Source organism: Panthera tigris, chromosome E2 (assembly GCF_018350195.1).
Source record: "Panthera tigris isolate Pti1 chromosome E2, P.tigris_Pti1_mat1.1, whole genome shotgun sequence".
In the NCBI taxonomy this organism is placed as follows: Eukaryota; Metazoa; Chordata; class Mammalia; order Carnivora; family Felidae; genus Panthera; species Panthera tigris.
Window position 1 is genome coordinate 10,817,055 of NC_056674.1, and position 23,244 is coordinate 10,840,298.

The window sequence follows — 23,244 nt, forward strand, 5'->3', positions numbered from 1 at the left end:
AAACCTCAAAAAAAAATTTTTTTTAAATCCAAAAATAAATAAACCTCCAAAAAAATTTTTTTTAATCCAAAAACAAATAAACCTTAAAAAAATTAAAAAAAAAATAAATCCAAAAATAAACATTAACGAAAATTTTTTTCAGTAAAACCAAAATACGCTTCTCTAGCACTCTCCCCCAGGCAACACACTGGGTGCTCGGAACAGGTGCTCTAAGGAGACTCTGGTCACTTCCCGGGACAGATGAGAGCGCGGCACAGAGATGCGATGGCCTCCGGCCAAGAGTACACGGCCAGGCTTTAAAGCCAAGCCGTCTGAGCCCAGACTTGCCATTCCCGAGCACAACTCCAGGGTGAGGGAAGGAGGGAAGATGCCGAAACAGGAAGGAGAGGGAGGAACAAGGACTCAGAGACAGACCAGGAGAAAACCCAAGGCCAAAAGACCCACAGAGGATTCACAGACAGCCACACAGAGACAGAGACGGATGGCATCAGAGACAGCCGGAAGTGGACCAGAGGGAGAACAGTGGGGGCAGGGCGGGGGGCGGTGGATGGGCCGGAGCTAGGCATGAAGGAAGAGGAGGAGCTGGGCCAGGGGAGGGGGTGGGGGGGCCGCGGGGCTCCTGCCCACCTCTCATCACAGTAGGTGAACTTCATGTCCAGGCTGTGGCGGCTGAGGAAGGCGCCCCGGCCCAGGGGGGGCTCCAGGCTGCCCGGGTGGGGGATGGCTTCACAGATGAGCACCAGGCATTGCAGGGGCGGCTCCAAGTTGGGGCTCCCTTCGGGGGAAGTCTGCGCAGGGGGCTTGTAGGCCCTCATGTGTCCAGAGCAGTACAGCACCTAGTTGGGATGGGGGGGGGGGCGGGCAAAGGCGGTGATGCACATGGGCCTGGGGTTCCCATGGGCCTGGGAGGTATGTCTGTAGGCGCCCCACCGGGAGCCGAGAACAAACCCCTGACCTAAGGAGGTTCTGATCCAGATTCTGAGACTCAGGGAGCTCTGAAGACCCCAGATTCTGAGACTCAGGGAGCTCTGAAGACCCCAGATTCCAGCCCCGTGGAGACTCCAGGCACCGAAGGCCGAGGACCCCCAGCCCCAGGCCCACAGGCTCGGAAAGGACACAAGGACTCCCAGCCCTCCGGCTCCACGGACACCCAGCCTTCTAGATTCAGCCTGAGGGTGCCCCACAGGATCCCCGCACTCGCAACATGCTGGGAGAATTTTCGGGCTCAGGCCCAGCCCCAGCAGGCCCCCCAGGCCCCTCACCCTCCTCCAGGCCAGGCCCTGCCCACCTTCCAGGTGGCCGCCTTGAGGTTGAGGGTGCGCCCGCGGCTGGTGAGGGTACTCTTCATGCGCAAAGAGAAACACCGCTCGGTGGGGGCCTCTGGCTTCTTTTTGGACAGACCTGGGTGGGGAAGGGCCACGGGGAAGGGGGGGAGCGGGTCGCTGGGCGGCTCTGGACAGACTCGACTAAAGTCTCCCCGGCCTCATTCCCACAGTTGAGACCTGGAACCAGGGAGGGCCCCAGGGCTAGGGAGTGCTCCCTGCCGACACCCCAGGGCCGGGCCGGGTTCCCTCTTCCCATTTTTCGGAGTCTGGAGAAACGGGATATGCAGGGGGGAAAGCCTCAGCTTCTATAACCAGGGGACAGAGGCCTCCAGGGAACTCACTCGGCCGGGGGGTCAGGGCGTCCTGGAGCTCCTGTTGGTCACAGGGGTGGATGAAATCAAAGATGCTGTGTCCGATGAGCTCCAGCTGCCAGGGAGGGAAGCAGGAGGTGTCTGGGAGGAGGCGCACTTTCACCAGGGCCTCCGACCCAACTCCTCCTTCCTGTCCTCACCGCCCTTTCCCCCCCCCCCCCGCCCCATTCGTGAGCCTGGATTACTTTCCCAGGCTTTTCTCTCACTCACTCAGTCACTGAGCAACCACTTCTTGAGGACCTGCTGTTTGCCAAGCCCTCTTCTAGATGGTAAGCAAAGCTGTGGCCACGCAGGCAAAATCCCTGCCTCTCGGAGCTTACTGGCTAGTAGGGGAGATGGCCGATGAGCAAACACATCAAACGCCACAGTTATAAAGCCAGAGAGGAAGTGATACGAAGAACATCAGGGTTAGGCAGTGCAATGATGGGCTGCTATCTTAGAGGCAGTAGTCAGGGCCCGTGAGAGTGAAACGAATCGCTGAGCCAAGCCAGCGAGGCGGTCGTGTGGCTCTCTGGAGTGTTCTGGAAAGAGGGAACCGCAAGTGCAAAGGCCCTGAGGTGAGCCCCCATTCAAATCCCACCTGTTTGGCAAGCCAAGGACTCAGCGTGTTGCTTCAGGTCAGGCAATGAGCCTGGCGCTGGCCGGAGGGGCATCCGATGGAGGCAGAGCCACACAGCTCTCAATCCAGTGGTGGTGTGGACCAGGGGAAGAGAGCTCTCTCTCCTCTAACAGCCCCTTTGTAGCTGGATTCAAATCCTGGCCCTGCCACTTCCTAGCTTCGGGGCCTTGGGACATTCACCTCTCTGAACCCCCAAGCTCGGGCTGAAATGGTACCAAGAGTGGGATAACAAAGCAGGAGATAGGCTCCAAGTATGGAGTCCGTTTATGTGAAACAGGAAGAAGAAGGGTAACCCTCCCGTGGGGCATGCTGTATGGATGAGCTGAAATCAGTTCCCCACCCGTATCTCCTGCCTCCCCATCCCCAGACCCCTGCTCAGGCTCCTCTTCTCCCACCCGGGGCCCCGCACCGCTCCCTGTGGGCCCTCGGCCTCTAATCCCAGCCTCCACCTGTACCTCTGGGCACACCTAGAGAGAGCTTTCCAAAACATAAGTCCTATTCTACCTCTCCCACAGCCTCTCCCCTGCTGAAAATCCTTCTATGGCTCCCCAGTGCCCTGGCAATAAACCGCTTTGGTCCTAAATTACCTAGCTCTGTTGACCTCGGGATTTTTTTTTTTCCTCTCACCCCTCCCCTTGCACTCTGCACTTAGCCAGGAGAAGCATCTCGATTTCCTCCAAGTGCTCTGTTTTATCTCACCTCTGGGCCTTTGCATATTCTGTTCCCTCAGCCACGCACATTCCCAGTCTTCGCTGTTCCCGTCCATTCGCCCTACCTTCTGACTGGCTAAGTCCTTGGGGTTTCAGCTCAGGTGTCTTCTTTTCCAGGAGGCCCTCGATTCCCCCTGAGGCTGGGTCAGGTAACCCCCCCCCACCCCTTCCCCTGGCTCACACAGCCCCCTAGGGTGCCCCATCCCAGCCCTGATCATTCTGAGTCCTCCTGTCTGGTGACACGTCTGCCTCCCCTCTGTACGGGGAACCCCGTCAGGGCAGGGCTAGGGCAGTCTCGGTCACCTCTGGATCCCGGCATCGCCTGCCCAGGGCCAGGCACAAAGCAGGCAGCGCCTCTCACCTGACTGAGGCCCAGGTGTTTGCTGACATTCTCCGACAGGTAAGCCATGTCTCCCTCGGCAGTGAGCACCATGACGAAGCCCTCCAGGGCCTTCAGGTAGCAGGCATCCAGAGCTTCTCCCCCTGCTCCCACCTGGTTCCACTCCCCTGGTGTCAGGGCCAGGGTGGATGGGGTGTGTCTAGTCAGCCATGGATCCACCCCGGCCAGCCTCCCTCTGCCTTCCCTCACTCAGAAGAGCTTCCAGGTACCCCCAGGTGAGCAAGAAACATACGCCGGAGGCTTGGAGTCCCCAAGGAAGAGGGCAGGGCCGCCAAGGATTGTAATCCTAAGGGGGCAGGGCTTGCCGGGGACACAGAATTCTAAGGCGGTGGGGGGGGGGTCTCCCACGGGAATAGAATTCTAAGCGGGGTAGGCTTCCTAGGAGGGCAGAATTCTAAAAAGATGGGATTCCCAGGAGATCAACATGGAAGGGGCCGGGAGCTGGAGGGCGTCAGAATTCTAAGGGGGCCCGAGACTCCCGGGGGGGGGGGGGGGGAAGGGGGTTCGGAATTCTTGGGGCAGGACCTTCTAGATGGACAGAATTCTAAAGAAGCAAGGGCTTCCAGGTGACAGAATTCTAAGGGGGCAGTGCTTCCCAGAGCAATAAAATTCTTTGGGGGCAGTGAAGTCTCGTGGGCAGAGCCTGCCAGAGGATGACTCCACATTCCTCATAAATAAAGTCCTGAGGATTCCAAAGTGTGTGTGTGTGTGTGTGTGTGTGTGTGTGTGTGTGTGTGTCAAAGCCTCCTGCAGGGTAGAATTCCAACTGGGTGGGAATTCAAGAGGATGGCTAAGGGGAGGGGTCATGGACCTTAGGGAGCTGGGGAGGGTACTCTCTCAAGCAGGCATTAGAAATCGGGCAGCTAAGCCTCCCCGGGGGATTCGTGGCAAGAAGGTCTCCCAAATCCTAAGGGCTGAAGCACCACCCCAGCGAGTTAGCCGGCCTCCTATCCCCCAAGTTGGGCCACCTAGAAGGAGGTGGGGCTTTCCCAAGGGGCGGGGCCTCACGTGAGAGACGACGGAGAGGGCGGGGCCCCGCCGGGGAAGCACCTCCCAGGGGGTGGGGCCCCGCCGGGGAGACGTGGGGGCGGGGCCTCGCCGAGGTGGGAACCGCCCCCCCCGGGGGGCGGGGCTCACCTGCGGCGCAGAGGCGGTGCATGCGCAGGTAGCTGATGGTGAGGCGCATGATGGAAGCCTTGTCCAGGTGGGCGCTGACCCCGCGCGCGAAGGGCAGCGTGTGCGCCAGCTGGTACAGCACCTCGGTCTCCTGGCTGCGCCGGCTGCGGGCCGCATCCCGGGACTTCTCCTTGCGCAGCTCGGTGCTCGACCTGCGGGCATCGGCAGCGGTCACTGGCGGCGCCCCCGGAAGGGAAAGAGTCGGATGGGACATGCGCGCGGGGCGCTGCCGCACGGGGCCCGGGCTCACAGAGGGCAGGGCCGCGACCGTGCAGGTCCCGCTGTGTGGCCCGGGCGAGTGCCCGGAGCTGTCTAGGTCCGCGAGGGGTGTACTCCGGGGCAGCTCCCCGGCCGCGGGTTTTATCTGCCCCCGCGCCGGCGCTTGCTGCCCCCAGCGCCTTGCTTCTCTCCGAGGCGTGCCTAAGGGCCGCTGTCCCCTCCCTGACGTATCCGCTGTCAATTCCCCGGGCCCGGGACGCCTGGGGGACAGGGTGGCCTCCTGCCGGGAGAGGGCCGGCGGAGCTGGCCCCCAGCCAGGGAAGGGAGGGGGCATGATGTCAGCAGCCTCCAGGCCCCCTACCCTACGGCCTCCCGGAACCCTCTCTGCTGCCCTTTCCCCTCCTCGGCTGAGCTGAATCCTCAGAATCTTAGAACACAGATCTCAAAGTCCAACCACCCACCACCAGGGGCCCTGCCGATGTGACACAGCAAACCAACCCCAGTGTTCTGTGAAGCCAACAGCTAACCACTCACCCCTGCCCTTTAATCCATTTCAAATGCCTGACTTCTGCACGTGGGGTTGGGGGTAGACGGATGAGTACTGTTTTGTCACAAACATCTGCCACTTATCCCGCATGTACTGTCAGCCCCCAGGCCAAGGAGGTAAAAGACCTGAGCCCACATAGACCTCAGACGACCCCAGCAAGAAGGCAGTAACATTATCCCCATTGAACAGACGAGGAAACCAAGGCACAGAGAGGCACAGCGCTTGCCCCTAACGAGTGAAGCCAGGTTTGAACAATGGTGGGCCTGAACTCTTCACGTTTCTCTGTTCTGTGGCTCTGGGTTTATCTCCAGGTTAGTGCTTCTCTCTGCTACCGCCACTGTCTTAAGTGTCTGAATCCAAACTGCATGGTTTTTTGAAAAAAGAAAAATTATAGAGTATAGTACATATAGTATATATAATCTTCTCCCTCTCTGAATACACACACACACACACACACACACACACGTGTATATGTGTGTGTGTGTATACATATATATCTCAAACTCACAAATTGTGAGATCATGACCTGAGTCGAAGTCAGATACGTAACTGACTGAGCCACCCAGGTGCCCCTATAGATATATGTAATTTTTTTTAAGTAGGCTTTAGGCCCAGCATGGGGCCCAGTGCGGGGCTTGAACTCACGACCCTGAGATCAAGACCTGAGCTGAGATCAGCAGTCAGATGCTTAACCGACTGAGCCACCCAGGCGCCCCTAATCTTCTCTGTACTTATCATATTGAGAAAGCCATTAATAAGCAGCTATAATTTGCTAAACATGCACGTGTCTTGCACTGTTCTAAGTACTCTGCCTATGTGTACTCATTCAATTCCAGGAGGCACTTTAAACCTCCGTGTCACAGAGTGGAAACTGGGGCTCTGACAGGGAAAGTCCTTTGCCCCAAAAGTCACAAAGCCAGTAACCGGCAGAGCCGGGATTTGAACTTAGGCAGTGAGGTTCCAACGCCTTCATTCTCTGATCCCTTCCTGGTGACCCAGCCCAGGGAAGCAGGACTAACTCTAGGAGGGGAGGTTGTCCCTTCCAAAAACCAGAGGCCACTCCTGGGGATGGCATCAACCTCGCCCCCAAGCAGGAGACCTGAAGCCCCACCCACAGGCACAGATGGGGAGAGGGAAGGGGACTGTCCTGTCAGGCTGCTGGGGGAAAAAACTGCAGCCAGTGGGAGGCACAGAAGGGGGCAGGCTGGGTGGAGGGGTGGAGGGAGCCAGCAATCACCCCCCCCCCATTCCCTCCCTCCTGGCTGGTTGGAGGCAGGGGCCTCCAGTCCTGCTCTGCCCAGAGGACATTCCGTCCTGTCCCGTTCTGTTCCAGCCCTGTTTGTCTTCCTGCCCAGAGGGTGGGGGTGGGCGGGCCTCCCTGAGCTGGGGGCCCAGACGGAGGGAAGAGGGAGTAGGAACAGGAATGGGGGTGGGGCTGGCCCCCCACCTCCCGGGCAGCTGGGCTCTGTAATCCTGTCTGTGGCAGACTTCTCCCTCGATAGAAGGAGCCAGCTGGTGGCTGCGGCAGGACCCTCCTTCTAGCTCCCAGCCTGTTCTCTGGATGTTCTTCTGACGGGAAGTGCGGGCCTCTCGCTGGCTTCAGAGCTGCCTGGGTCTCCGGGCCTGGGTCTCCGGCCTTTCGTTAAATGGGGTAGGGACTTGTTCAGCCTTTCATTAAACAGAGTAGGGACTCGTTCCTCAGGTTTGGGACTCCCACTACGTCCCAGCTGTGTAACTTTGGACAAGTCGCAGGGCTTCCCCCGAGCATCGAGCATCGCAACACAACCTCACAGGGTTGTTTTAAAGATGAAATGAATTCCCATACGGCAAGGACTCAGAAGGGGGCCTGGCGATTGGGGAGTGCCAGGAGAGACTTAAACTTTGTGTTATCCCCTCTTGGTCCACATCAGGAACGGAAGGCTGAGGAGCCTCTTGCGTACCAGGGAGGCCTGTGGTGTGGTGTGTGTGTGTGTGTGTGTGTGTGTGTGTGTGTGTGTGTGATTACACACGTGACTTTCGCACACCTAGGGGGTATCCTGCCCCAAAGATCGGTTCCCTCACTGCTCCTCATCCTGATGTGGTGAAGTGGAGGGGAGGGATGATCCCCATCTTCCAGGATATGTGACTGAGGCTCAGAGAGGCACTCACTGACACAAGGCCACGCACCCAGGAAGCAGATGAGCTGGGATTCGAACCTGACTCTGGGGCCTGTGCTCTTAGATGCCATGGCTTGGGGGGGCATGTCCACCCCAGGGGCCCCTGCCCTGCCCCTCCTTGGCCCCGTGGCCTCAGTCCCTTCCCCGTGTCCCACCTCTGCTGCCTCCGGATTTCCCCAGCTGGCCAGTCTCCCCAGCTGGCCCCATGCCCAGCCCTGGTCCAGCCCCCTGGCACTCTGCCCGGCTTGGGACGTGCAGCTGGAACCCGGCCACCCTTCCTCTGTGTTCCAGCAGAGAACAGGGGGTGGGGCCAGGGCCTGGAGGCCCCAGGGTGAGGCCTGGGAATGGGGGCTGGGGCGCAGTGCCCCCCCCACACACACACACAACCAAGAGAGGGAGAAGCCCACCTCTGAAGAACTTGCCACCCAAGAACACAGGCATGAGAAAGTAGGGAGACCCTGTGCACACTAAGGGCTGCCCTTGGCCCTCTCGCTTCTGACACTGAGTTGGGTATTGGGGGTCTTGCAAAAAGTGTAGCGGATCTAGGGGGGCTTTGGTTGTATCTGGGCAGGGACCCTTCTTGACACCGTGAGGCCAGAGGCAGGGTTTGGGTTTGAGAAGGGACTCGGGGTGGGGGCCAGTCAGGAGGAGTCTCTCTGCCTCTGCCTCTGCTCATTCCCGAGGATGTGGTAATCCAGTGGGGTGCCTGTACCCAAGGTCCTATCTTCTCCAGGAGCCCTCTGATCTGGGGCGTGGTGGGGGGAGGGCACCCGGGCCCTTATACCCATCAGGAACTTCCCAAGAACATCCCTTCCCGGGGTGGGATGGCAGTAAGCCTGAGCTGGAGGAAGGGAAGGGGGTGACGAGGTATGGGGGCCCACTCACCATCACCTAGGCCCCCTTTGGCCCAAGTGCCATCCTAGGGGTGCAGGAGGGGACGGAGCGTGGCTGGGATCCGGGTGCGAGTTATGAGAGGGTGGTGCACAGCACTGGGATGACACCACAGGAAAGGGTTGGCCTTGGTGGGGAAGGGGAGCGCCCCAGCTCAGCCAAGGGGGCCCCCACCCAGCCAGGAGGGGGCGCTGGGAGGGGCTGGGCTGAGGCTGGCCCAGAAGGGGTGGGATGGAGTTCCCTGGCAGGCCCAGGGCCAGAGACTGGAATAGAACTGAAGGGGGAACGGCTTGGGGTGGGGGGTGGTAAAAAACATGGGGGTGTGGACAGATCCAATCAGACCTGTGAAGCCAGGGAGGAGGGAAGGGGGTGAGGCTTCCCGGATGCTTCAGATTGGACAAGGGAAACCGAGGGCCTGCAAGATTTTCCAGGGTCCCGTGAAAACATGGCCAGATAGACCCCCCCCCGGGCAGCAGACCCAGAGCACCCAGCGGATCTGCACCTGCTGGGAGGGGATCACGGAAACCTACGCTCCGGCCGGGAGGACCCAGCTGAACACTCCCTGCTTGCACAGAATCAGACACAGCACCCTCTGGGGTGGGGGTGGGGGGGGGGGATTCCCTAAATAAGGCTGTGCCATGGTCACAGGCGCTGAGTAGGGGTGGAGGAGGGAGAGAAGGGGCTAGGCTTTGGGAAGTGGGTCGGGCTGTTTCCTTGTTATGAAAAGGGGTGCTTCTACCTTTACCAAAAGGTCCCCGGGAAGGTTCCCAGATAGCTTCTGAAAGGAGACCCACCTCTGCTTATTTCTAGGGGACCCGAGGTTCGCAAGACTGGCGGGGGGAGGGGGGGAAGCATCCAATTATAGGACATGTCTCTTCTCTTGAACTCAGAGTCTGACTTCCCATTCCAAGGGGCTGTCTATATCTGTAATATCTGTATACATCCCAAGATCCCAGGGATCCGGTTGCAAAGAACCACCTCAATTCTGGGAATTCGGAGGCCGGTAATGTCAACATGTGGAGGGAGAATGCCTTATTAGAAGCCCGGGAACTGCTCGAACACCAGCACCCCCAGTTCCGTGGGGGACCCCGACCAGGTGGGAAAGCGAACTCGGGGCAGCAAGAAAGTGGGGATCACGGCCCTGAAGTCACTCCAGGCTAGAGGGGCGGGGCAGCCGGGGACTTGGAGGAATCCCCCTCGCCTGCACTCGGGTAGGGTGTAGGGTGCGGCGGGGATGTGCCTCCAACCGCGCGTCCCGGGGCGTCCTTGGCCGGCACCCGCACATCCCCCGCCCGGCTCAGGGGTCCCCAGAAGGAAAGCCCCCCGACTTCCATCATCCCCGCCCCGAACCCCCGTACCTTGCGCGCTGCAGCCCCAGCGCCATGGCTCGCCGTCGCCGCTCCGGAGCCCTTCGAGGCCCCTCGCCCCCTCCCCTGGCCCTGCGAGCCCCCTCCCCAGCTCCGCCCCCCGCCGCACCGTTGGCTGCGGCGTGCCCGGCCCGCGGCTCTGGTTGGACGAAGGGTCTGTCACTTCCGAGAAAGAGGCGGGACCAGAGGCGAGGACCTAGAACTCCGGAGGGGGGGGTGGGGGGGGTATACCGCGGCACACACCGCCCCCCAGCCACACCCCTCGCCGCGGACTTCCTCGCCAGTGTCGCCCGCAGGGTCCCCGGGCCGCGCCTCCCGGCCCAGCCTCTCTCGCCAAGTTCCCACACCAACCCTCTCCCGAACCCACCCAATTCACTCCGACTCTTACACCGCACCCCCCAACTCTCACCCCCGGCCCGGCCCTCCGTTTCCCACCCCCGGTGGGGCCCCTCAGACCACCGTCCCACCCACTCCCAAGTCGCCCAGCTCTGCCCGTATCCACTGGCGAGAACCCCCGCCTCTCGCCACCCCCCACTGCCAACCGCACCCCAGCTCTCCAATCCCTCCCCCAATGGACCCCACCATTCCCTCTGGTCCGCAGCCCCCTCTGCCCCCATCCCTGCAAGCCAGTATCCCCACCTCATCCCCACTCCTCCAGTCTGGCACCCTCTGCACCCTCAGCCCCTCCTTCTTGCCTCCCTAACTCCCTTTTCAAGTTCCCACTGCTGAATGATCAAGTTCATGTCAAGTAAATATGTACAACTCAATCACACCAACTTTTTAAAAGAGCAGAGAAATGGTATCTACTAGCGAAGTAAGACGGGAAGGGTACAAGGTCACCAAGGAGTGGCTAAAGCATTAGGATCGGATTGGGAACAGACTGTGTGTGTGTGTGTGTGTGTGTGTGTGTGTGTGTGCGCGCGCGCGCGCGCGCGCGAGCGCATGTGTGTCTGTGCGTTGGAGGGGAGCGGTTTACTAATCCTCGGCCGACCAGTATTCCAGATGCAGCTTTGGACAGGGAAAATGATACTATGGCCCAAGTTTATAGGGTTTGCCCCTTCCCAGCATCTCACTCAGTTTACCAGCGGGGAACCACTTCTCTCCCTTCTTACTGTATTTACATTTGAATAGGGCTGGCCCTAACCCTCCCCTAACCGGCTCGGGGACAGGAGGATCCAAACTTGGCCAATCAGTTTATTCTGTTTCCCTGGTCACCGAGATTGGTTCAGGGAAGACATGGGACCTAACCCTAGCCCAGTGAGAACCGACCCGGAGACATTTGCTGCAAGGAAAGAAAAAGGTTCTGTATTTCTGCTGGAGTTGCCCAGCTGGTGGGAGGTGACCCTGGAGCAGATGGGGCTCACCCTGTCCCCAGGAAAGAAGAGGCTTTGTGAGATGAAGGTCAACACAGAAGAAATGAAAGTTTGCGAAAGACAGTCCTGACCTCAGCATTTGGGTGCCTGGATCCAGCCATTCCTGAACTCCAAGTTAATCTCAGAACCACTACGGTGTTTGGGGCTGTGCCTGTTGTTGTTAAATATAGCCTTATTCGTTGACTTTGTGCTTAGATTAGTATGAGTCGATTTCAGCTGCTTTCACTCAAAAGAATCTTGATAAACAGAGAAAATATCTCCCAGGCTCCAGTGTGGAGGCACCGTGGGGTATGAGAAAACAAGAGGCCTAAATTAGAAAGGACTGCAGGGGAAGCAGTGTCCTACATGCGGAAGCAGGGGCTGTGCAAGTCGTAGCAGAGAGCCAATGCGAGGGATTGACGGAGCCCAAGGGAAGCTGGCACTTGTTAAATACACATCAAAACAGAATTTAACAATACGTACGGATGCACCAGGCCTCTACAATCTAGGTTAGCATTAACTTGGCGGTTCCTGGCAGCTAAGGCAATGTTTGAAGTGGACTCCGACTACAACCCGGAGCGTAAAGAGAAGAGGTGGGGGGTGGTGGTGGAGGGGTGCAGGCAGGTGAAATCCAACCAGATCTGAAAACCGTGGAAGAAGGCTGGGCAATCTCCTGAAGGCACTAGGGAGCCATGGCAGAGTTTTGAGCAGGACAGGAACACAATGTGTGCCTTATAAAGATTCCTCTGGCTGCCCTGTGGAGCGTGGATGGGTGAAAACAACACAATGGCACTCGTAGAACCCAGGTGACACGGTTCGTGTTCATCACCATGAAATCTTTCAAATTTTCTATATCTTTGAAAATGCTCATAAAGAAACGTTGGGAGAAACAAATGTTCAGGAGGCCAGAGGGACATGGTTTGGAGATTGATTATTTGGTTGTATGGATGAAGTTGTGGTTTTGTTGTTGTTGTTTTGTTTTGTTTTGTTTTGTTTTGAATATGCTCTGCCTTGGGCAAAGGGAATCCTCTGGGTTTTTTTTGTTTGTTTGTTTGTTTGTTTTGTTTTTGTTTTTTTGGGGGGGAATCCTCTGTTTTCAAGGTGAGTTGAAGTCTTTTCTGTCCTTCTCTTCCCTCTCCCCTGGATCTATTTATCCTACAATACACCCACCCCCTCATTCATTCATTCATTCATTCATTCCATTTATCCCACACATTTCCACGGAATGACAAACGTACCGTTGTGGGCATTGGGGATACAGTGGTGAACAAGACAGGTCAAGGTCTCTGACCTGCCTTCACGGAATTTACACTCTGGGCAGACAGACTATACAAAGAGACATAAATGAAATACATAGTACGTTATATTGTGACAAGTGCTCTAGAGAGATGTAACCCAGAGAATGGAGGGAGATAGTGATTTTTGGCGGGGGGGGGGGGGAGGAGGGAGCTATAATTTTATATAGTTTGATCATGGAAGAGCTTGGTAGAAGGTGACATTTGAGCAAAGACTTGAAGATGAGGGGGGAAACCCTGTGGATTTCCGGGAGAAGAGTGTGCTAAACTAAGAGAACAGCAAATGCAAAGGTCCTGAGGTTGGACCGTTTCCCTGGATTTGGCCTTTCGCTGTGAGGGAGATGGGAGCACGGGAGGCTTTCGTACAGGGAAGTGACATCGGAGTTAGGTCTGAATGAAGTCCTCTTTCCCTTCCCTTAAACGAAGGAACTAACTATAAGCTCTCTAGTTTCCGAAACAAACCACCGCCCGAGGTTTATTTTGCTCGTGAACTGCCATCCGAGCAGGGACTGGCGTAGACAGCCGTCTCTGCCCTACCTGGCCTCGGCTGGGGCAGCTCAAGGGCTGTGGGCCGGAAGGATCTGAAGCGTCCCCACCCACCTGGCCGGCAGTGGATGCCGCTGTCAGCTGAGACCTCATCGGCGGGCTGGGGCCTGAACACCTACAAGTGACCTTTCCACGTGGCAGCTTGGGCTTTCTCACATCACGGCTGATTAATTTATTCTGAGAGAAAGAGAGGAGCAGAGACGGAGAGAGAGAATCCCAAGCAGGCTCTGCGCGGTCAGCGCGGAGACCCGGGCGGGGCTCGAACCACGAACCCTGATCAGGTCATGATCTGAGCGGAAGTCGAGAGGCAGACGCTTCACTGACTGAGCCAGCCAGGTGCCCCTGCCACACTCTTCATAAGACGGTGTCTTGGGGACTCAGCACGAGCAGGGGAAGGACAGAGAGAGAGAGGGAGACACAGAATCCGAAGCAGCCTCCATCCAGGCTCTGAGCTGCCAGCACAGAGCCCCATGCGGGGCTTGAACCCACGAACTGTGAGATCATGGCCTGAGCTGAAGCCAGATGTTTATCGGACTGAGCCACCCAGGCGCCCCAGAGAGTCGTTTCTAAAAAATATATATATATATATTTTATATATATAATATATATATAATATATAATATATAATATATAATATATAATATATAATAATATATATAATATATAATATATAATATATATTATTATATAATATATAATAATATATATAATATATATAATTATATAATATATAATAATATATATAATATATATAATATATAATAATATATATTATATATAATATATAATAATATATATATATAATATATATATATTTGATAGAAAATAATAGCACCCGGGATAGATTGGATTATTGTTTTCCAGTCTCCATTCCCTCCTTGTTATAGAACCACCCGTCCATGATTTTCCTATGTGACCATGGAAGCTCTCCTAAGCAAATCGAACGCATTCCCTGGCCCGTTTGGTCACGTGACATCGCTTGGCCAATCAGAGGGGAAAGATGCTGTTGTCGGTATACACACACAAGACTCCACGGAATGTGGTGTGCCCCCTGTTGGGAGGACACAGCACCGATGAAATACTTCCACCAGAATAACTGAACCTGCATCTGATTAAGCTCCCGGATGTAACCATCCGTTTACAGGAAAGGCAGTGGACGGACGAACACATTAAACAACACTGTGAAAGAACAATCAGCCAGATGTAGACTGCGGGCAACTCTAGACCAGCGTTGCCCAACAGAACTTTCTAAGTTGATGGAAATGTTCTAGATCCCTGCCGGCCCAAATGACAGCCACTGGTCCTGTGTGAGTACTGAGCACTTGAAATGTGCTCAGGGTGATTGGGGAACTGAATTTTTTTATTTTCAGTTTCTGGGGTAGCTCTTTCTTTTTCTTCTTTCTTTTCTTTTTTATTTTTTTAATGTTTATTTATTTTTGAGAGAGAGAGAGAGCACGAGCAGGGGAAGGACAGAGAGAGAGGGAGGCACAGAATCCGAAGCAGGCTCCAGGCCCGGAGCTGTCAGCACAGAGCCGGATGTGGGGCTTGAACTCACAAACCATATATCGTGACCTGAGTCGAAGTCCGGACACTCAATCGACTCAGCCACCCAGGCACCCCTCTTTTTTTTTTTCATTGAGGCAAAATTCACATAATGGAAAATTAACCGGTTTAAGATGTATATAGTTCAGTGACATTTAGTATATTCACTGTGTTGTGGAACCATCACTTGTATCTACTTCAAAAACATTTTCATCAGCCCCGAAGAAAACTTGTCACTCACTTGTCACTCTTGTCTCTGCCCTCTCCAGCTCCCGGCAACCACCACCCTACTTTTTGTCTCTATGGATTTATGTATTTTAGATATTTCATGCAAGTGGAACTGTACATTATGTGGCCTTTTGAATTTGGCTTCTTTAACTTAGCAGTATGTTTGCAAGGTTCAGACAGTAACCCAGGGTGAGCTTGTATCTCTACTTCATTTCTTTCTATGGGTGAATATTAGTCCATTGTATGGCTACACCACAGTTTGCTTACTCATTCATCAGTTGATAGACATTTGGGTTGCTTCTGTCTTTTGGTTGTTATGAATGATGAACATTCATGGACAAGTATTTGCTTGAGCACCCATTTTCAATTCTTTGGGGTATAGGCCTAGAAGGCGGAATTGCTGGTAATTTCTAACCTTTTGAGGAACTGTCAAGCTGTTTTCCACAGTGGTTGTACCACTTTATATTCCCACCAGCAATGAACAAGGGTTCCAATATGTGCACATCCTCACTAACATAAGGACTATGGGTCCATGATGATGAGGAAGGGAGAGGAACCCCCCACCTACTTCTACCTGAAAGTGAGTTGTCCACTGGACCCCACCCCCACAGGGACACGTGCTTCTGGATTAAATTGGGATTAAAGTATATCTACTGGGGCACTCGGGTGGCTCAGTCAATTGAGCATCTGACTCTTGATTTTGGCTGGGGTCGTGATCTCCGGCTCATGAGATTGAGCCCCCCATCTCTGCTTGAGATTCTCTCCCTCTCTCTCTGCCCCTCCCCTGCTCTCACTCTTTCTCTCTCTCAAAATAAATAAACATTTTTTTAAAAAACGAAGTGTATCTTTGGTTTCTTTTCTTCCCTGAATTGATGATAGAAAGCTGCTTGCCTTCTGCTCTTCTAGCTTGCTGAGTGCCTGCCCTGGAAGGATGGCAGTGTGTCCCGGGGATTGGGGGAGGGGACTCTCCCCTCACAATTAGAGGCCAGTGGTTAAGGACGCTCGGTTTGGAGTTTGGGAGGCCTGGGTCAAATCCAGGGTCTGCCACGTACATGATGCATGACTCTGGGAAAGTTACGTAGTGTCCTGATAACTCAGTTTTCCTCGTCTGTATGGTGGGGATCATAATAGTCCCTACGCCTTAGACTGTGGTGCGGATTTGGGGGGGGTGGGGAGGGGCAGAGGGAAAGAAAGAAAGAATCTCAAGCAGGCTCCATGTTCAGCGCAGCGTCCCACACGGGCCTCGATCCCACGACCCTGGGATCCCACCTGAGCCGAAATCAAGAGCCGGACGCCCAACCCCCTGAGCCACCCAGGCGCCCCTGTGGTGTGGATTTGACGAGAGCAGGCATGTGAGTGTTTCGCACAGCGCCCGCCACCTGGCGAGTTCGCGGTATGAGTTATCATTCACTCGATCGTTTACACGAGCTTTAATGATACATCTACTCTCTGCCCGGTGGAGCGTCGGAGAATTTCACCGGAACTGTCCCTGCTGGCCAAGGGGCTCCAGCCTGGAGGGTGGGCGAGAAAGGCTCAGACGGGCGCTTTCACTACCCATGTACGTGTCCACGCGCATACGTGTCACGTGGATGTCGGGGTCGCACAGGTAGGGGTCACAAGACAGGCTGGCGTTAATGCACGTCAGTAACAAGCCACGTGGCGTAGGCCTTAAGACTGAGATCTGTGCCTTAGCCTTAGACACGCCTTGACATGAGCAGGCTTGTCGACGTGGGCACGCGGGTGAGCGTTGGCACCAGTGCGCATCTGGGTTCCGTAAAGAAGGGCACCTGGCATCGGTGAAATGGGAGGCAGCTCGCGCGCGTGCCTATAGGGTCACACGCACGGAAAGGTCTCACGCACGTCCCGGGTCCCTGTACAGATGCTCGTGTGCATGCCTGTGTCGGTGCAGGTAACTGCCCGGGGCCGTGGGATGATGGGTGGATGCTGTGGCCCAGGTCCCCCTCTGGCTCCCTCAACACCCCGCCGCCCCCCGCAAGAGGATCTCCCAGGGCCCCGAGCCCCCCAGTGAGCAGCCAGGGCGTCCCGGGAGGGGTATGTACGCGTGTAAGGTTTCTGGCCATTGGTGGCCGGGGCCGGGGGCTCCCAGCTCTTGCGACGCCGTTGCCCAGCCCTGACGAGGAAGGGTTTCCTGGGTCCTCCTGGAATCGGTACGTGCGGGAAGAATCTGTGACTGTCAGAGGCCACAGCGACCCCCGTTTCATAGACAAACAGCAGGAATTTGGGGCGCGTGGGTGGCTCAGTCAGTTAAGCGGCTTCCTGAGTCTGAGCCCCGCTGTCAGCTCAGAGCCTGTTTCGGAGCCTCTGTCCCTCCCCCCCCCCCCCGGTGACCCTCCCCCCTCTCAAAAATAAATACACATTAACAAGAAAAAGAATCTGGATCTTTAAAAAAAAAAAAAAAAGCAAGAATTTTGTTCTATTTTTAATATGCTGTGAATTTTCCAGAAAAGCAAGTCCACGCGAATCAAGGGAAGATCACACCCTGTTTGGGGCAGCAGTTGCTATTGGGGAGCGTTGACTCTCTCGGAAAATCACATCACCAACATCCCCCCTCATCATGATAGTTGAATCCCAGACAGCAGAGCTGACCCCTCTGCTTTGGCTTCTCCTGCAACCCACATGGACATACGAATGGTCTTATTCCGCCCTTATTCCAAAATGTCAACGGTAAAGAAAAAAAACAGACATTTGACTAAATCTCGTCCTATTCACCTTAAATCTAAACCTGCAATTCACCAAGGGGTGCCTGGGTGGCTCAGTGGGTTAAGCGGCTGACTTCAGCTCAGGTCATGATCTTAGGGTGCATGAGTTCGAGCCCCGGGTCGGGCTCTGTGCTGGCAGCTGGGAGCCCGGAGCCCGCTTCGGATTCTGTGTCTCCCGCTCTCTCTCTCTCTCTCTCTCTCTCTCTCTCTCTCGCTCTCTGCCCCTCCCCCGCGCGTGCTCCGTCTGTCTCCAACTCTTCAAAAGTAAATAAACGGTTAAAAAAAAAAAGTTAAACTTCCAATTCACCAAAAGCAGGAGCATCTGGCTGTGTTATGGCTGTGAGCACTGACCTAATGCAGCACCTTGGATTTCTTATAAATTACAGGCTCCCATCGGTCATTCACAATCCCCAGATCCAAACAACTGAACAGGAAAGGCTTGTCTGAGTGGATGGCAAAGCCTGACCTGATGCAGGCTATTTTTGGTAATCGGTGTTTATCCCACTTTGATGTGGCCAGCCCGCATTTCCCTGCAGAAATACTAAAGTGCCACCCTGACCCCAGATGGGCTCTCACGGTATATGCACCGCATATGTGCGGCGCCTTTCTAGAACCTAACCACCTACCCCCTCAGTTCTTAAACACACGCATCTGTGAAGGACTGTACGTTGTAGTTTTTCCTTTGCTTCTTTTTTTTTTTTTAATTTTTTGATGTTTATTTATTTTTGAGACAGAGACAGAGTCTGAACAGGGGAGGGACAGACAGAGAGGGAGACACAGAATCTGAGACAGGCTCCAGGCTCTGAGCTGTCTGTCAGCACAGAGCCCGATGCGGGGCTCGAACCCACGAACCGTGAGATCACGGCCTGAGCCGAAGTCGGACGTTTAACTGACTGAGCCACCCAGGCGCCCCTCCTTTGTTTCTTTATATTACAGACAACTTCTCGCAAGGCATTTCAGTTAGAGATGATATGCACGGGTAAATTATGCTGCGCGTGAACTGAATTTCATGATAATAAAAGGGTATCTAAAATATTTTTTTAATTTTAAGTTTATTGATTTATTTTGAGAGAGAGAGCGAGAGATCATGAATGGGGGAGAGAGATCATGATCTCAGAGAGAGATCAGAAAGAGAGAGAAGAATCCCAAGCAGGTTCTGCACTGTCATCGCAGAGCCTGACGCAGGGCTCGAACTCACAAACCATTAAATCATGACCTAAGCTGAAAAGAGAGCCGGACGCTCAACCGCCCCTAAAATATCTATTTTTTTTAAGAAGGGCACTGGATTGAACGGAGAACTGAAATTCTAACCCAGAGGTTCCCAAAAAACAGTCTGCAGACCCCTGGGGGTCTCTAAGATCCTTTCGTGGGGTCCACAAGGGCAAAACCATTCCCATAATAATTCCAAGCTGTTATTTGCCTGTTCTTTTCCCCAGAGTCCAGTGAACTTTCTCAGAGGCCATGTGATTGGGGATGATGTCACTGCTCTGATATTAACACGTAGTGGGTTTATTATTGCTATTTCAAAACGAATAACTAAATCTTTTAAAAATTTGTTTAAATTTATGTAAGGTAATTTTGAGGATCCTGGGAGCCAGTTTTTAAAACTTGAGGAGCTTGAAATGGGCCGTGGTGGGAGTATTTACACCATGGAAACACCGCATCACGGGGTTACTTTTCCTTCCGACAGCTGGCCCGCATAAATGAAAACTCTTTGGGGAGCCTCAGTAATTTTTTTCAGCTTATTTATTCATTATCGAGAGTGATTTTACCTATGAATCACCATTCGTCAAAAGGTTACATGCAAAGGACTGTTACAAGCTATCACACATCCTATCACTCAATCGTCACATCTCCCCTACGAGGAAATATTATTTCCTCACTTTTGTTTCCTGAACCGTTTGAGAGTAAGCGGCCAGCATCACCCCTCACTGCCTCATCTCTGAATCTCTGGCCTGTAACTTCTGGAAACAAAGGCCCCTCTCCTATGTATAGTCTTTTGACTTCTACGCCGTCCGGGTCTCCTTCTCTCGTCCTGTCCATCGCAAAACACTCCACTCGAGCCTGTGCTCTCGCCTCTGGGACAGGACGAGACAGAATAGCCTGATTTAAATAATGAAAGAGGGAGGCAGCTGTTAGAAACTTTGAACCTGTCGGGGGAATCACCTGGGTGGCTGTCCTCCTCCCTCGGGGGACCCTCACTGTCCACTATGACCTCATGGCCCTGTCTCCGGGTGGGCCTGGGAGGCCCCACTGGCTGGCCCTGGGATATTCTGATGTTGAATTCTTCTTGCACTGTCATCAGCGAGGGCCACAGGGCAGAGCCCCAGGATCTAAGGACCCGGGAGCTGAGACCTGGGAGTCTCTGCTCTGTTCACCTTCGAGCCGGGGGCAGGGAGGGCGCAGCAAGGCTGGGGTGGCTCAGAGAGGTGAGGCCTCCCTGAGCCTGCACCAGATACCCCACGCTTGGGTGCGAGAGAAGACACACGCTCTGGGCTGAAGTCTTGTTGGGCAGAGAAGGTCAGGGACAGTGAGGTGACAGGTCACTGCCTGGGGTGGGGCCTGCAGGATGGGATGCTGCCTGATTGATAAATCGTTGAATAAAGCCCATGAGATCTTTAAATTTTACTCAGTTGGATTTTATTTCCTTTTTTTTAAAGATTTTATTTATTTTAAAAAAATTTTTTAAACGTTTTTATTTATTTTTGAGACAGAGAGAGACAGAGCATGAACGGGGGAGGGGCCGACAGAGAGGGAGACACAGAATCAGAAGCAGGCTCCAGGCTCTGAGCCGTCAGCACAGAGCCCGATGCGGGGCTCGAACTCAGGGACCGCGAGATCGTGACCTGAGCCAAAGTCGGACGCTTAACCGACTGAGCCACCCAGGCGCCCCAGATTTTATTTATTTTGGAGAGAGCACGAGCGAGGGAGGGGCAGAGAGGGGCGGGGGGGACAGAGGAACTGAAGCGGGCTCTGTGCTGACAGCAGGGAACCAGATGTGGGGCTTGAACTCACAAATCTGGAGATCATGACCTGAGGCGAAGTCTGAGGCTCAACTGACTGAGCCACCCACGTGCCCCTGGATTTTGTTTCTTAACCCTTTTCTTCCTCCAGGGACAGGAGGGGATCAGACAAGCCCTCTTCCTGTTACGGGATCGAGGAACTAGGTCGGTATTACGAAAATTGGTCCTCCCCCCCCCCCCGAAAAAAGATAATGAATTCAGCATCTATCCTGCCTTTTACGCAAGCACTGGACCGCAGTGTAGACAATTAAGCTGAGAAAGACAAGTATTTCTTTCTAGAAGTAGTCCAAATAGGGACACCTAGGTGGCTCAGGCCGGTTAAGCGTCTGACCCTTGATTTCGTCTCAGGTGGTGATCTCACGGTTCATGGGGTTGAGCCCCACGTCAGGCTCTGTGCTGACCGCACGGAGCCTGCTTGGGGTTCTCTCTCTCTGCCTCTGCCTCTGCCCCTCCCCTGCTCGCGTGCTCTCTCTTTCTCTCTCCAAATAAATAAATAGACTTAAAGAAAAATTAGTCCAACCAATAAAGGTAGAAAAAGGGGGCAGAGTGACATTATTACTATTTTGCGACTCTGAATGAATGAATAGATCTAAGCGGCAGCTCAGCCGCCCTCGCGGCGGCCCACATCGCAGGGCGGGGGGAGCGGGGCAAGTAGATGGGATGCGCCTCCTAGTGGAAGTCCTGCGCACTACACGTGATGTGTCCCTCCCTTCCCTGCAAACAGGAGGAATCTCGCTCCGAGCGCAGGCCCTTAGCAGAGGCCGAGATTGGGCTCCAGACTGTGGAAAACCGCAGGACAAACAACCTTGTTCCTTCGTCACGTAAACTACCAGGAAACAAACAAAAAAGATGTAGGGGGAACCGACAGGCTAAAAGGCATTTAAGAGACATACTAACCAATCACAGCGTCTGGACCTGATTTGGTGGGGGGGGCGAGGGGGGGTTGTTCGTTTTTTGTTTCTTTTTACTTTTTTCAGTTTTATCGAGGTATAAATGACATCCAGCACCGTATAAACAAGTGTAAGGCATACAGCGTAATGATGTGACTTACATATATCGTGAAATGACGACCACGATAAGCTTAGTTAACATCTGTCATCTCGGGGGTCCCTGGCCGGCTCAGTTGGAAGAGCACGTGACTCTTGATCTTGGGATCGTGAGTTCGAGCCCCACACTGGGTGTAGAGATTACTTAAATAAATAAAACTTTTTTTTTTTTTTTAATGCTGTCATTTCATATAGATAGAAGAAAAAAAATTCTTTCTCGTGATGAGGAAACGTTTAGGATCTACTCTCTTGGCAACTTTCAAATATCCCACACGGCAGTCTAACTACATAGAACTGTGGTCATGTCCTAGGTTATACTGCAGTACTCCTCTGTCTTGTAACCAGAAATTTGAATCTTTTGATTAGCTTCGTCCAGCCTCTCCACCCTCCCCTCCCACCATCTGGACCTAATTTGGATTTTGATTTCACACTTGCAGACCGCCATGGAGGGAGGCTTTAAGAAACACCAACCGGGGCGCCTGGGTGGCTCAGTCGGTTAAGCGGCCGACTTCGGCTCAGGTCATGATCTCGCGGTTTGTGAGTTCGAGCCCCGCGTCGGGCTCTGTGCTGACGGCTCAGAGCCTGGAGCCCGTTTCGGATTCTGTGTCTCCCTCTTTCTCTGACCCTCCCCCGTTCATGCTCTGTCTCTCTCTGTCTCTCAAAAATAAATAAACATTAAAAAATTTAAAAAATAAAAAAAAGAAACACCAACCTTGTCAGCACTTGATCCTGGACTTCCGGCCTCCAGAATCATGAGGAAGTCAGTTTCTGTCATTTAAGCTCCTCTCAGCCTGTGGTACCTTGTTATGGCTGCCTTGTTATGGCTGCCTTGGAAAATGGGTACAAAAGGACAAATGGAAAAGAGAAAGGGGAACCAAGAGCAGGGCCATGACTGGGGGAGGCAACAGCGTCTCCTGTGGGATGGGGTTGGCTTGAGACTCACTGAAATACCACAGGACACAGAGTCCCCTCAGCCCCCAGGAGACCCGTGGGACCTCCCCCCCCCCCCCCCCCAGAGGGCAAGGCCCTGGGGAAGAGCAGGCTCTGGAGAGAGGCCTCTGTTCTGGATGCCAAAGGAGGGCATGACCTCCTTGTGCCTCAGTTTCCTTATCTGTACAAGAGGGATCACATGGTACCTATTGTCAGGGCTGACGTGAGACTTAAGGATCAAGGAGAACACAGGTTTTTTAACGTTTACTTCTTTTGAGAGAGAGAGGGACTGCAGGGGAGGGGCATCAAGAGAGGGAGAAAGAATCCCAAGGAGGCTCCACACTGTCAGCACAGAGCCCAACGTGGGGCTTGATCCCACGAACCATGAGATCATGACCTGAGCTAAAACCGAGAGTTGGACGCTTAACCCACTGAGCCACCCAGGCGCCCCAAGGGGTATAAGCCTCGAATGGCTCTCAGCACGTAATCACTCACTAAACTTGCGTGATAATATTTCCTCTCCCTTGAGAAGAAGGAGAACGAGGTGGGGCGCAATGAAGCATGCTGCACAAAAACTCAACCAGAGACAAGACCCTCCCACAAGTGTCAGGCACAAGGGCACGCTGGAAGTCACATTGTTTTTTTTTTGTTTTTTTTTTTTAATGTTTCTTTATTTTTTTTTTAATTTTTTTTAACGTTTATTTATTTTTGAGACAGAGAGAGACAGAGCATGAACAGGGGAGGAGCAGAGAGAGAGGGAGACACAGAATCTGAAACAGGC

The 23,244-nt window shown here is 54.0% G+C and overlaps 1 protein-coding gene and 1 long non-coding RNA gene across 11 annotated transcripts in view; one reads left to right on the forward strand and one right to left on the reverse strand.

The window, feature by feature from the left end:
- The window catches only part of HIF3A (hypoxia inducible factor 3 subunit alpha), an 87,822-nt gene that overhangs the window by 19,040 nt on the left and 45,538 nt on the right, over positions 1–23,244 (reverse strand). For 5 of the 10 annotated variants that reach the window (XM_042968565.1, XM_042968559.1, XM_042968564.1 and 2 more), the window contains 5 exons: positions 4,563–4,753; positions 3,387–3,532; positions 1,667–1,751; positions 1,289–1,401; positions 628–836 (listed from right to left, as the gene is read on the reverse strand). In XM_042968565.1, coding sequence (XP_042824499.1) covers positions 628–836; positions 1,289–1,401; positions 1,667–1,751; positions 3,387–3,532; positions 4,563–4,753 — 744 coding nt within the window. Of the gene's footprint in view, positions 1–627; positions 837–1,288; positions 1,402–1,666; positions 1,752–3,386; positions 3,533–4,562; positions 5,282–9,772; positions 9,829–23,244 lie in introns of those variants that run through there. The other 5 variants (XM_042968558.1, XM_042968562.1, XM_042968567.1 and 2 more) reach the window with 3 other exon arrangements.
- On the forward strand, positions 5,488–11,234 carry LOC122234040. The gene is made up of 3 exons (XR_006211742.1): positions 5,488–5,678; positions 9,364–9,510; positions 10,913–11,234. It is a non-coding gene; the product is annotated as an uncharacterized LOC122234040 (long non-coding RNA).